General features: G+C 34.8%; 1 protein-coding gene across 3 annotated transcripts in view; it reads left to right on the forward strand.

Moving 5' to 3' along the window:
- The window catches only part of LRBA (LPS responsive beige-like anchor protein), a 401187-nt gene that overhangs the window by 301264 nt on the left and 84801 nt on the right, over positions 1-15122 (forward strand). For all 3 annotated transcript variants that reach the window (XM_062602815.1, XM_062602814.1, XM_062602816.1), the window contains exon 47: positions 5013-5165. In XM_062602815.1, the coding sequence (XP_062458799.1) occupies positions 5013-5165 (153 nt within the window). The remainder of the gene's footprint in view (positions 1-5012; positions 5166-15122) is intronic.

Below are 15122 nucleotides of genomic sequence, written 5' to 3' on the forward strand. Positions count from 1 at the left end.
AGACTAGATGTGTAGGAAGACCTAGTGGTGTGAATGGATTAATACTAGCAGTTTGTGGAAGTCCCATCACTGAAAATTTTAAAGGAACAAGGCAGAGAAATATCTTTCAAGAACACCTGATTATAATTGTCTGTGATTGTAAAAGTGGACAAGGTGACCTCCCAGGGTTTCTTCTAGACTTTTTTTCTGATTCAGTATAGTAATTTTCACCTCAATTAAGTTAAAAAAAATGAAGGAAAGGAAAATAATGTAGTTACAATGTACAACTTTTCCCTTTCTCTGTAAGATTAACCATAATGTATAAATAGGATCAATAAATACCATTGCATACTTTTACATATATCCTCAGTAAAAAGTAAAATAATTTTGTGTATATATCATCCATGTGTTGACTAACAAGATTTAAAGTGCCTTAAAGATGCAAATTCTACTTACTGATCAATAATGAATCAAATACTAATTGTGATTATCATATATTTCATTAATCTATGAAATAAACATCTGGATTTTTTTTATATTTTTCTTTGCTTAATTGTAAATTATTGAATATTTTAATATTTTCCTTAAACTAGGAAACATTTTAAATATAATCTCGTAGGGCTTTAACAGAAGTGTAAGATAATTTAAAAAAAATATTTCTTCATTAATTCAATTTAGAATCTTAATGAAAGCCTGCGTATATGTCTTAAGTATTTATATATAAAACCTGCTTAAGTATCTTGTATAGATTTCTTTTTTTCTTACAAGTTGGGGGAATTTTAGGCAATGTCTTAAGGCAATTTCTAAGTTCTGTGAGAAATAACACACAGCAGATAGAGGGACTCATGGGTACTTAGAAAATGTACTTTCCCGCAGTCATCAAAATGATTACATTGAAGTGGCATGAAAAAATGAAATTTGAATTAATTTAATATATCAGTATATATTTTTCAAATTATGTTTAAATCCCCTAACAGAGGAAATAAAGTGTGGCAATATGAATAAAAACCTAGACTACTAATATGCATTTTTATTATTCTGCTGACAGGTTATATATAGACTTAATATTGCTTAATGTGATTGTCAAATAATTTAGTTTGAGAATCTGGTATCTTATAAATGTTTTAATATGGTTAAGGATGTGCCACTCTTTCTTTGCAGATCACATAACTCTGCTTCAAAATGCATTTGTCATTTTCTAAACAAAAGAATAAAATGACATTTCATTACGTTAAAGAAACAGAGTATCTTGTATAGTTTTTTTTTTAATATGTGGTGGCAAACATGAAACTGAATTACCAGTGTTAAATTGATCTTCTTTTGCTACCACTTTTTTGTAAAAATAATCATTTTAGTGAAGTTTCCTTAGGAATCCTTGTTTACATGTGGTAGAGGCAATTTTTGTTAGAGAAAAGTTGTATTTCAATTATACACAGAATTTTCTAAGCATTTTAGTAAGAATCCTGATCTGGCAGTTTATTAAAAAAAATAAAACCAAAACACTATACTGTGTGTTAGATTCATATTGATACTCACTGTGAGCTCCATCAGTTGTAATGAAATAAAAATTATGGCAGGAAGAGTGAAGTATTGCTTATCATTAGGCTGTCAGTCTCTACCGTATAGAACTTGTAAATTCCAACAGAGGTATTTGTGAAACTAATTTTCAATGCAGTTGTGCTAAAGCAAAAGCTTCAACAAATCATACAGATGTTTTCACTTTTTCTGTGAAATCATATAAACAAATGGGGACAATTCTGTAAATGTGCTGAGTGTGTAAAATTTCAGAAGGGGTTCAGTAGAATTAGAAAAAGTAGGTTAGTTGAAAGGGAAGACTTCCAGATCGGACAAAACTGAGTCAAGACTTGATTGAATGGACTAGAGTCCATTACCTTGCAAAAACAGATCACTGAGGAAGAATGTGATAATACAGGTGTATAGTACCCAAAAGGGCATACAGAACAGTGGATAAGGAATTAATTTTACAGGTTTTTACAGTATGAGTACTAGAGCCATCCACTGGAGCTGTTAGGAAGCAGTTTTAGAATAGCCAAAGGAAAAAACTTTTGTAGACAAAACTACACTGGAACCCATTATTAATGATTTTAAAAATCAGAAGCACAGATTAGTTCAAAACCATTTAAGAAGCTGAGAGAGTATCTGTGGAAAGACTGTATTTGCCCTGTTTTAGTCTTCCAGTCCTTGTCACTGTTCCAGGTGAGGTACTAAATGGGCTTTCATTCTCGCCCCTCAAGGCTGGTCCTGCTCTTCATGTAGTATTTGTGTGAAGCCAACTAGGTAACTCCAAACCCAAACCCAATCTTTGTAACATTCTCAGGTGTCCAAAAAGTTCCATTAGTATTGGAGTTACACATTTGAGTCAGAATCCCCTGTCTTAGTGTCAGTCTGTGCATGTAGTGAGTATGTTAAGAAAAAAAGAGAACACCCCACAAGTAAAGTTGAGGTTTGGTAGAGACTTCAGTTACCAAATACATAAAGAATATTCATAAACTCAATAAAAAAGAAATATTTTTTTAATCAGGTTCATTCACTCATTTTAGGAAAAACTGTTGGCCTTTAACTAATGTTATTTTTACCCATATAAAGCCAGGCACTACTACTGGTGCTAGATACTACTCAGAACAGCCCGGTGTATCTGTTTGCACTCCTTTTCCCCGTATGTGCTAGCACATGGTCAAGATAAGAAAAGCAGATCATAAAGAAGCTCCTTTTGTAAAAATGGGTTGTTATGGTGACATTGGAAAGCTTTCTGAGAACTCATTTCTGGAGTAATAAAATAACATTTTACGAAAAGTTTCTAATAGTCAAACTAACAGAAGTTACTGATATTTCTTAAGTTTCCAGGCTGCATATCGTTTCTCTGTAACCTAATGAAAAAAATGTGTTCTAGAAAGCCAAATGTTTCTGATCTTGAAAGAAACTAATGAATAGCTGTACAGATATATATAAAAAAATAAAAAAACATCAGTAACATATGTAATGAGCTTATGTTTTAAGTATTCAGAATCATGGTATGATTTCATATTTGTGGTGCATGCTGTTATTGAATTAATGGTCCAGTGTCTCTGCTTTTTCATTGTTTCTGTCTGTGATGGTAAAAACTACAGAAACTTCAGTGGTAAGAGTACTTTCTTGTACATAAACAAATGTTTATCCTTGCTATGTTCTTGTTCTTTCTCTTTCCCAATTAAATAGTTTCAGATCTCTTTTTATCAAGTATTTGTCAAGCATTTGGTACAGAAGCATGTTTTTACCCTGCCTAGTTAATTAAGGTGGCTGTAAACAAAAAGATGCACAATTCAAAGCCAAGCAGTGTTTCACACAAGGATGGAGGTGATAATAGCTTAATTCCTGTTTGATCTTTCCTGTCTTTGCCCTGGCTACTTCAGATTGACCTTGTCCACAATCTGATGACCTCGGTATTGCACTCAGCCATTTGGAAAGCTCCTCATGCCATAACTGGCCCTCAGGGGCTATTTGGGGGACCACTGATCCATTGACCCATGTCAAGACTGGGTTTCAGATCTGATCTACTGAGCTTCTGACATAGCTACATACTACACCCACTGTAGACAAAGCCAGTGGGGCACTGATTTTTTTCTACTTAAGTGCCATGCAGTTCGCTCTTGCTGTATGGAAGCCCAATTTTACACCAGTCATTTGCTACAAAATACACTTCCTGAAGCAATTACACGTATTGTAAAGTAAATTCTCTAATTTAGTGGCTCAGTTTTTCTAAATCCGTCAGATTGCCAGGTTTATCAGGTGTATTTAAGTCTCAACATCAAGTTCCACAGAAATAGTTGCATGTCTGTTTACAAAACGGGGAAACACTCCACTTATCCAGAAGAAAATCCATATGGTTTTGAGATTAATTTACTTCCTAGCATGTTTTGCTCAATTCTGCACTAGAATGTTCTGTTTTCTGCTTTAAAAAAAGCTCTTCGTTTAGCCATTAGTGTTACTTGTTTTTTCTCATGTGACTTGGAAGTTACAACTCCTTTGCTGTGTGTGCTTGCATTTTTAACTCAACTGTGTTTAGCATAGCAGGTTCTGCCTGCAGAAATGCCATAGTGGCGTAGCCGTGGAGGTGTTAAATGCCACGGTCCCATCCTGTTCAGCACAGGTCTATAGATGACATGTGTTTAAAGCAGCGATGATCCTGACAGGGAATTTAGTGTGTACACAGACCTTGTAAACATGTGGAATTCCTTCTTTTTTTCCTCTTCTGTGTGTGTATGTGTGAAGAAGAGAAATTATCCACAGTTCTTCCCTGTAATTATAGACTGGACACATAATTAAGTTAATGACCTTTTCATGAAAGAAAAATATTGATTTGTTTGATTCAGCTTTGGCTATGTGTGTTCGTTATTTATTTTTTTTTTCTGAACATGCGATGTAACTCCAGGTATTTTAGAATTTGCAAAAAATTATTCCAGGTATTGAATGGTCTTAGATAATAGCCTAAACATTATGTTCTTAGACCCTTTGTGTTAGAGAGAATAAGAATATAACAGAGTTTTACATCCTTGTAATTAATATATATGGCACTACTTTCACAACTGTAGACTGCAATTAGATGAGCACTTTAAGATGTGGATTGTATTAAAATGTGAAAGTAGTTTCCCCCAACTTCTAGACGTCCTTGGGCTGTTCTTTTCCACCAAATATTATTTGTACCGTGTTATATTCATTACTTTAGCTTTATAAGTTTCTCTGTGCATAATATGCAATCAAAAGCAATATTCTGACTTTTTTTGGTTTATAGCCTGTTGTGTCTTAGTTCTTTGCTGTGTTACAAGCAGGGTAAGGATTTATCATATCTAAACGCTTAAATTTTAGAAAGTATGAAAGAGGGGATTTCTGCCGTCTGGGAGGTGAGGAGGATGTCTGTGGGAGGATTTTGTATATTCTCTTTGCCTAATGCCATTCTAATAATTATTTTTTTAACATGACAAACTGCATCTTCTGACAGAATTTATAACATGGCATTGTTTTTTATTTATCTACAGGAATTGATTCCTGAATTCTATTACCTCCCAGAGATATTTGTCAACAGCAACAATTACAATCTGGGAGTGATGGATGATGGAACAGTTGTGTCTGATGTTGAACTTCCACCATGGGCCAAAACCCCAGAAGAATTTGTTCGCATAAACAGACTGGTAAGATGTCTATCTTCTATTGTCTGTCAAGTAACATTTGTCTTGCGAGATTCTGCTGGAATAGTTTGGATCTTTCCTTGCAATATATAGCTATTTATTGTTTATTTAGGACTATGGCTGAAATTGTCCAAGGAAATGTTAAATGTACAAGTTTAGGAAGAAAAAAGGCATATAGTATTGCTCAAAAAAGTTTGAGTGTGGTTGAAATACTCAGGAGATCTTATCTCATTTGTATGTCAGCTATTGGGGTTCTAAAAAGCTAATAAAATCACTTTACAGAAGACTTGGAAAAACTTGTGTAATCATATGAATACACCTGTCACTCTGATTACTTAAATATAATTTTAGGGTTATTTTAATTTCATTATTCATTTAACTCCCAAAGATCAGTGAATGCTTCAGGAAGAAAGGTTTCATTTTAAATCTTCTGCCACCTCTTCAATTTATTCCATTGTTTTGATATTTTTCAGACTGTTTTTTAGAAGAAAATAAAACTGAATTCTCCTTTGCCTCCTTCATTCTCTAAACCTATATTACTATTTTCTTCACTGTTATGGCAAATCCTGTTGTTAGCACTGTGTGTCTTCACTGTGCCCTCTGGGCAGTTTAGTGAATTACAGAATAGATGTTACAGTATCATTGTTGGTGCTTCAGCATATTCTCAAAGCTGTTACATTAGGCTTTTCTCAAAAAAAAAAAAAAAAAGGATTCTGCGTCAGTGGCACTCAAAAATAAATAAATTAGAGAAGTTTCTTTAATGAATTTTGAAAAATGAGGCTGCACTTTTCATGTGGTAGTCAGCTAACACAGAAATACTGAATTAGGGCATGGAAGCTCTCCAAAAATTTTTAGCTATCAGGCTTAGATGTCCTGATATTCCTAAATGAGAAAATGGGAACTGAAAAAGTTCTGTTGTTGGCAGAACATCAGACTTCACATTCATAAAATTGCGGAACAGTCACATCAGAAGAAATCTGTGATTTATGTTATCAGAATGCTTTACACTGCACTTTTACTGGTGATATGATGCCATCGTTTTCAGAAATGTTATTTGGCCTAGGTTTCTGCAGGCAGTTGTAAGGTGCACCATCACAATCCCAAATTAAGTTAGGTGAATTTAGTGGTTTGCTTCATATAGAAGTATGTGCAAATTTTATTTAAACAAGGTATGAAATGCACTAACATTTAGCAGGACTACTTGGCAAACCATGTTCAAACACGACTTTGATCTTACAGTTGTGCTGATAGGTAGTAGGTTAGGGAGGAAGCCTGACACCTTCCTGAGCTTGGCATGTGTTGGTGATTCAGGATAACCCGAGAAATTAAAAGCTGAGTTCTTAAGCAGACTTGTCAAAGGCATCATGTGGCCTTGATCTCTCACAACTGTGGTACTTTAGCTTTCGCATAAAATATAGTTCTCATTCTGTTAATTACGGATCTGGCTTTCCCCACTGTGAAGTTATTCTCTATCTCCTGCTTCCTCCTCTTCTGAGATTTTAGCTCTTAATTTTCTTTTCCTCATTTCTAGCAGTGGTGCCAGTTTTTTCTCACCCTCACCTCTCTTTATGCTCGGCCCTACCCTTCCCTCATTCTGCCACCATTTCCCAAAGCCTTTGCTACTAGTGTCTGCCTTTCTTGCTGCTTTCTTTGATATCTCTCACTTGTGCTGTATTCTCAGAACCAACATCTACAGGAACATGCAATTTTCAAGTATCAGATAGTTGGGCAGAGCCTTTTTAAGGCTTTTTAAGCCTTAAGTTGATTACAAAAGTAAGAAATAATTTACCAAGTGACAGTATATTAAAGTGTCAGATGTCATCCCTTTTGGTGACACTATGTCCCTGATACTGTTACTATAATTCAGATACCAAGTTTTGGTCAGTCTGGTAGCATTAAATTTAAACCTCTGTGATTAAGCCAGTGATTTGTGTTAACTGCTCTGTGTGCCATAGTTAACTTTATCATGGTGGTGCTGGTCCTGTTAATGGTGGTATGGATGATGCCTTCTGTAATCTGCCATTTTTGCAGTGGAATAAAACTGAGAAAATTACATGCAAACATTAAATTGCTTTTTCTTATTAATACTTAGTGGATTGGATACCATCAGCATCAAGTCAGCATTGTTTTATTTTTGAGTAGGTGTGTTTAGGAGAATGCTTAAAGCTCAGTTCTTCACTATCAAAAAAAGCTTGCTACAGTGTGGCTGATTCATCCAGTTAATACTTCCTTACTGCTTCCTGGTTCAGATAGCATGGTGATTATAGTATTTTAAGTGCTCATTTTGTAAGCTATCACACAGAGGTATTTTTTCCCTTTGCATTTTGGTTTACAGATTTTATATAATGATTGGAGCTCATGAAAGGCATACTGCTTTGATCTGTGACCTTTTTGTGGTGCTAATCGGGTTCCTGATATCATTATACCTTGCCCATTAATCATATTTCCTGCAGCCCGTCAGCCAGACAGACAGCCCAGGCAGCCTTTTGCAGCCTTGTGCTGGCAGGTTTCTGCTTTTCCAGATTATTACAGTGTGATACTTTGGCTTCTCATAACCAGACCCACATCAAGCTGCGTGCTACAATTAAAGTCAGATGGTCCTCAGGTTGAGCAGGGATATACTGTTGCAGCTGTCTGTCTTTCTGGAACAGACCAGCACAGAGAACAGATGATATGTAGGACAGTGCATAATAACAGCTTGTACTGTACTGGGTCAATAGCAGGGGTTCAGAACATTAATTGACAGACTGATAGCTGATTTAAAAGTGATTCCCAACCTATTTTTAATTCTTTAAAGTACGTAGTTTAATTGGAATGGATCGCTGCATGTCCTCTGTGTTTGCTCTGAGAGAAAAAGCAGAATGGTGTATAATTAAAAAGGGGGTTTGATTGATGGAATGTCATGATGAGCTAAATGATAGCATCAGGTTGTCATTCTAAGTAATACAAAGAAGTGTAAAATGCATGTGTTGCTTCTGCGCGTAGTTGGTACTTTGTATTAGTTTGTGATAGCACAATATTTTATTATGGCACAAATCTGTGGGGGGGTTTAGGATATTTTTGTCTGAGACAGCCTACAGTTTGATAGAAAAGTCTCTGGGATCTTACCATTCTGAAGCCATATTATACATCTCTAAAGCTCTGTACTGTATTTATTGCCACAGACTAATTGCTAAGATATTTGGAAATATTTTCCAGTTTACACAGATGCATTTGACAATGATTGTATTATTGTATAATTCCATCAATTTTTATGCATATGTGTGTAATAAGTATTATAATATTAGCTTAATAAAAGTGAAAAATCCACAAACTTTTAAATGAGATAATAATTCTCCCCCAACAAAACAGAAAGATCCCAAATGCAACATACTATTGAATCCTTACTTTATTATTTGAAGTTATGATATCTTTAGGGCATGAGTATGTGAGCAAACTGGAAAATGATAACTTGTTCTGACGTCTAATAAAAAGAAAAATGCCCAACAATTTTTGGTTATCCCATGCTTCCGAGAGACCTTGGGAAAAAGAAATGGTAAGTAAGCTGCAGAGGGAAGAGTATAATGAGATAGATATGCAGATGTTTGGATGTAGAAATCTTGCACAAAAGCTGTAGCAGTAGTTGTCAGACACTGAAATAGACATATCCTTTTAAACTTAGATTTTTCTGGGGTCTTTTGTTGGCTTCACAGTCTTCCTTATGTTAACTGCCTTCTTTTAGAATAGTTTTCTGGTTTAGAAATATAAAATTCTCTTGTGGAGCTAGTGATAATTATCCATTAAAGATGATAGAAATTTTAAATGCCCTTCTGATCATGCATAACAAAGTAGACATTCACAAAGACCAAGTGCAACCCAAGGAAAAATCCCACACTTCCCTCTGATAGTTAGGAAGAGCTAAAAATCCCAATAAGGCAGTTCTGTTTGTTCTAAGTATTAAAGGAGTCTATTTTGCCCTGCAGTTGAAGGTTGGATGTCTAAGTAGGTCAGAATTAATATAAAACTATTAATCAACTAATAATAACTAAATTTCACACAGCTCTGATGAGCCTCAGCTTTTTGAGAATTAGATTTCTTCAACGATAATAAAGTTGTTGAGGTCTGTCAAGACAGCTTTCCACAATGTATCTCAATTTAAGTATTTTATTGCTTTATTGCAGAGTTAGGCCTTTCATGATTAGTGGTTTATCCATTTGATTCAGTGCTGGGGAAAATGCCAGACAAATCAGAAAAGTGATGAAATTACTGTGCTGGATTGAAAGTTTTGAAATCCAATTTCCAAATAATGGAAAAATGATTGGAAGCTAGGATGCTTTCTGAAACAAATGAAATGCTTAAATACATAAGGGTACTATCCACAGAATTTATCCTGGCATGTTGAGTAAAATGGAGGAAGGGAAGGTGAGCCATTCATCTTAATACAAGTTTTAGTGCAGCAAAATGAATCAGTATTAAGAACTACCAGTTGGTAGGAAAGATCTACATTGAGAATGAGAGGATCGTTATTAATCGGTATGGTGCATTACTTTTTAGCTCAGGGTACTCCACCAGAAAACTGCGAAAAAGCAAAATTCCATGCCAACTACACATGAGCAGTACTTAGGCAGTTTTTCTGTCTTCGCACTCTTCTGTCCATGGAAAATGAGCAGATGAAAAAAACAAAAGTTGGTTTTAAGAACATTATGCTACATTCAATCTATTAAAACTTTATTAGACAAATAAAGATATTGAAGCAGCAGTTAAGGCAATGCCTGTAACTTGGAATGTACTGGATTTTTTGCATTATTTTGGAAAAATGTCTCTGTGGTGTTTTTCCTGATTCTACAGCTGTGTATTACAAAGTGTGGAACCACTTTCTACAGCAAGTGCTATAGAAAATCATGTGGAGATGAACTGTGTGAATTAAGGCTCACAAGTGCAGACTACTAGTAGTAGGTTGCCAGATCATTAGTCATACTGCTCTTAATAGCTCACTTATTAAATATGTTAAAAACATTAGAGAGCAGGAAAAAAAGCTAAAATGAAAACTGGGCTAACTAGCAACATCAGAGTTGCTATCTGTGCAGCACCTACTTTGAAGCTCTAGTTAGCGCAGGATTGGACAGTCTTAAAAAGCTGGAATGCAGATGGGTCTGTGTACGCTGCATGAAGAAGATGCTTCTGGCAATTTGAGTTGATCCAAAATGTTTATGGTATTTGAACGTAGAATAGAGAAGAATCAAAATCATAGTGCTGTTAACTCTTCACTCAGCTTGGGCTGTTCTAGATGGTTCTGTTGGCATGTTAGATATCTGTTCTTCTGGAAGAGAGGTGAAAAAGGAGGAGAGTCTTGATATCAATTCTTTCAAACTCTTTACTTCATTAAACATACATGCAGTTGAAGTGTTACTTCCATTTGTATTTCTGATGTTTGGTGATTTCTTGTACTTTTCCTTTGGAAATTATAATCTATATATAAGATTTATACCAAATCATCTGAAAGGAGGATATCTAGTAACTCCACAAGCATTTTAATTTTTAGATAAAAATCACTGACATAAATGTATAATAGCAAAACCACATTTGATAGTAATCTGTAGCTGCTTTTCTTGGAAAATAGTTAAATTTCTATGCCACCTGTGTGTAATGCATTTAAAAAAGGTATGTGTTTAAATATTACTACCGACTAAGTGCATCTTAAAACACTATGCTGCATTCATTTTATGTTGCTTTCAAGCTGTGATTATGGAAGATGGTTTGGGCAGGAGGTAAGGATGCTTGTATCACGCTAAATAAACGTTTCCATTCATAGAAGTCTCAGAAACTTAACAGCCTAATCCAGAAAATTGTCATTGCTGTTTTGCTTCAGCAAAGTCATGTGTGAAAGGTCCAGTCTCCTGGTATATAGGAAATACAATATTCATGTATTTAAAAGTTTGATACTGTTTAACACAGGATTTTTCCCTGATCTATGAAAACAAGGCAGTCCTGGGAAGCACAGCAACTGTACTATATAGGTACTTAACAGGCAGAGAAGCACAGAAAGCCCCCTAAACACTTGAAGAAATGTGGGATGGTGTGTAAATTTAAGCAGCAGTGTTCCCTCTTTTCTCAAAAAGTGCTTCCACAACTGCAGTGTGCAGTTCTAGGGATTGTCATGTTTTCCCTCTCAATTATCCATTTGGAATACCAACATTGGCTTAAAGCTGTTTGTTTTGCACCTGAGCTAAGTGGTGCATTGATATAATTGTGTTACTGTACCACTTACACTCATTCCCTACCAACTCGGCCACATGTAAGAATTCTATCATCTGGGTTTGACACTACAGGATTTTTTGAACTGTTAGAATTACTTACTAAAAGTTAGAACATTTGTTGTCTTTCACACAGAAATACTTATGTGTAGGCCAGAATCAAGAAATACTGGAAAACTGTAAGCAATCTTTTGATTTAATTATATCATGTACAGATCTGATTAATAACATAGAAAGGAGAGGAGTCAGACTTCCATTATATATTTTTAAGCATCTTATTCAGATCTCATGTGAAGATAAATCTAGAATAATATTTGTAATGTTAACATAACCACACTTAGTGAAATCAGTGTGAATGAAAACCTAACTTTGGGGTATTCTAGAGGGAAAATAAAAGGATCATTCAATTTAAGACATTTTTGAAAAGTAGAGAAGAAATATTTCTAAAGGAATGTGATATATGGCCTATTAGAAAAGATCCTGAAAATCTCAAAATAAACAAAAGTAGACTAATTTTTCTGCGTGCACAATTGAATCTGCGTGTGTAAGAATAACTTATTTTTATTGAAGTGCCATCTAAGAGATATGGTCAGAAATTCACGTTTATTTAAATCCTGTTAGAATATTGTTTTTACTAATTTTCAGGTGTGAATTTTTATTGATTTAATTTGTAAAGGAGAGTGCTATACAAAGAGAGTCAAATATAGTCAAGAATATGATGGAAGCAATGAAAAAAGAACTTGACCCATGCTTTTTAATAGAATCTGTCTTAAGAACTCTGAAAGTATTCAGTTTTGGTTTTATAGCACATTGCAATATGCTAATATTAGAAAATGAGGTTTGGATAAAATATATAATGGAATACATTGGAGGTATGCATCTGTAGGACAAAGTTACTGTATAGTAAAAAGTAAACACGATGATGTAAAGAAACTTTTTTTTGCCTTTTCAATGAAAACAGGAGCCCAGGTAATGTATCACCATTTGCTAGCCAAAAGCATTGAGCTTATTTAAATCCAATACAGATATGTAAATATTAAGGGAAAGCAGAGTTTGTAAAATCTATTTTTTCCATAACAATACCCTCAATTACATCTTGTTTGTGTTTCTTACCATCGCTTTAATCTCTGCATGCAAGTTACTTTATTGAAATTACAACTAAACTCTGGGCTTCAACACTGTAAGGAGAATAAAAAAAAAGTCCACACATGCTTGCATTTAAGTAATTTTTGAAAGTCTGATAGATGCCAGTCTTCCTGAATGAAGAAAGCTTAAAGAAATCATGGAATGTTATTTCCTGCCCAGTCTGTCTGTATTTGCTATTGTGGAAAAAAAATATTAAAGAAGCTGTGATGAAAATTTGCCAATCTTCATAATTAAAAATAATTAATGGTATCAACTAATTCTAGCATAATTCTCTCATATTTAAAAAATCCCCCCAACCTATCCCATTCTAAAAATAGTTTAAATTACCTGCTAATCATGATGACAATACACAGTTGTCTGTAATGCATGTATCTTTGTGAAATCTAAAGAAGGTGAGCAGGAGAAAACTGAAAACTACAAATATTTTAAAGCAGAGCAAAACGGAGCAAAAAAGAAGTAGTAAAAAAAGCCAGGATGGATGTACAAGAGCCAAAAGGAAACAAAGCCTAAAATAAACTATAGACATTCAAGAGACTGATGAGAGATGTAGATTTTCTAATAGGGTAAAGGAATTTATTATAGCCAAGATAAATCTTAAACAATGATGGAGAACGATACAGGAAAGATTGTAAAAGGCCAAATGATAACACAATTTAAGCATATTAAAAAAAAAAAAGAAAAAGAAAACTAAGGTAGGTAAATTTGTTTTTATTGCAAAAGGTTGATTGGAAGCTATCTAGGCAATTAAATTTGCTTTCAGCTCTTTTGTTGTTTCATGTTGTACAACTGGTGTTTGAAAGCAAGTCCATGGTGGACATTAAAGTTATTACTGTGTGAAATGAAGTGGGAAACAATTGTGTTGGAGCCATTGCCCCATTTAACAGGTGTTCACTAAATCTGTCTTCTGTTTGTCTGTTCTCCGAATGCTCTGCCTGGGCACTCCCTGTAAACAGTGTTCTGAGGCATACTGTTAAAAATGCATAGAGAATTTTGATTAATGTGGAAAAATTGGGTCACAAGGTCAGTATAGGTAAGGGAGAAAAGAAGTTTGAAAGCAGTGGCAGTTTCTTAATTTATTGAGAGTTGTAGTCTGTGACTGGAAGTTGCTTTGCAAAGAAATACTGCTACTTGTTCTTCCTGTAATGTGAACTCATGATCAGGAATTCTATACAAGAGAATGTGTGGTGAGAGACCTGGTGGGATATGGTGGTGTTTGAATTGTTTCAATCTAAAGTTTATTTATAGATCATACATGAAAATATGTTGCTAAATTTGAATTTGATGGGTAGTTTGTTCTAAATAAGTCTTTGTAATAAGAGTCAGAAATGTAAAGAAATCTCCATCTTAAGTGTTGGAAAAGAAAGGGAGATTTTGATAACATTTCTCCACATGGACCTGTGGAGAAGTAAACTGAGAATTTGTGGTCTTCAGCTGAAGTAGAGGAAGGGTTGAGAAAACATCGCCATCTGTGCCCTACACAGAAATATACAAAAAAATGTCAGCTGAGGCTTTGCTTTCAGTGCCATTCCCTGGCAATACTCCACTTTTTTAAAGCCTGGGATGAGGAACAGTAATGTTGCTAAAACATCTGTGGTACAGAGAAAGCTTATGACAGTGATACGGAGGTAGGAAAAACTCTTGTTGGAGGAAAGAGTTTCTTATTCCTAGAAGAGAGTAGCATAAGAAAGAATATAATAAAAAGCATACAGTGTAATGAATAGCACTGAGAAAATGCATCAGGAAATTGTATTCCCTGTTTCATAAATAAGGATGTAAAGCTTGTTCATTAAATGAAAAATTAAAATTTGCTACAAGGTAATATTTTTCAGAGTGTGTAATTATACTCAGGAATTTTATGTGTAACACCGGGAACAAGGGATCACGGACACTTACACAAGTAAAAAGATCTGTAGGTTGTTAGGCAGTACAAAATTTGTAATCTTAAATACAAGACCTTGCATTCAGTGGTTAAGACCAGCTCTAGAGGAACATATGAGAGTTTCATGAAGCAAACAATACATCACCTTTTCTTGCTCTAATAGGTAGAAGTTTCTTGAGCATATCAAATTAATGATGATTTAGTCCTATACAACAGATCTTCTGGCTTTATAGACAGAAGAATCTGAAGACATAGTTCCAAAGCATAGGGGACTTGCAAGGAAGTAGCTGAGTCCCCCATCTCTTCTTCCTATCCTTCACCACGTTTCCCCATGTATATCTTTGTTCAGCAGCAAGTATTTGTGTGACCGTGCTTTAAACTAGATCACTGAAATTATATGAAAAAGCCTTATTTCTAACCTAGGTTATTATTTTAGTGACCTGATTTACAATATTGCTCTGCTGGTGGTGCATTGGCACAAATAGTGTCATAGTTAGCTGCAATGCTGTGCAAGTACAAACATTTTGGAAGGGAAACTTCTTAAGCTGTTTTCTCTGTCAAAGCTGGTATCTCATTAAACTGCCGTCAGCAGTGTGGACTTGTAGAGCTAGACAAGCTCTAGTTAGCTGTGTTTCTGATATTAGTTTAACTATAACAGCACAGTGCTCTGCAGGGAGTATCATACTGCTGCTTGAGGAAGTG

This window comes from Pezoporus occidentalis, unplaced genomic scaffold (assembly GCF_034315485.1).
Source record: "Pezoporus occidentalis ecotype Australia unplaced genomic scaffold, CSIRO_AGI_Poc_V1 ctg79, whole genome shotgun sequence".
NCBI lineage: Eukaryota > Metazoa > Chordata > Aves > Psittaciformes > Psittacidae > Pezoporus > Pezoporus occidentalis.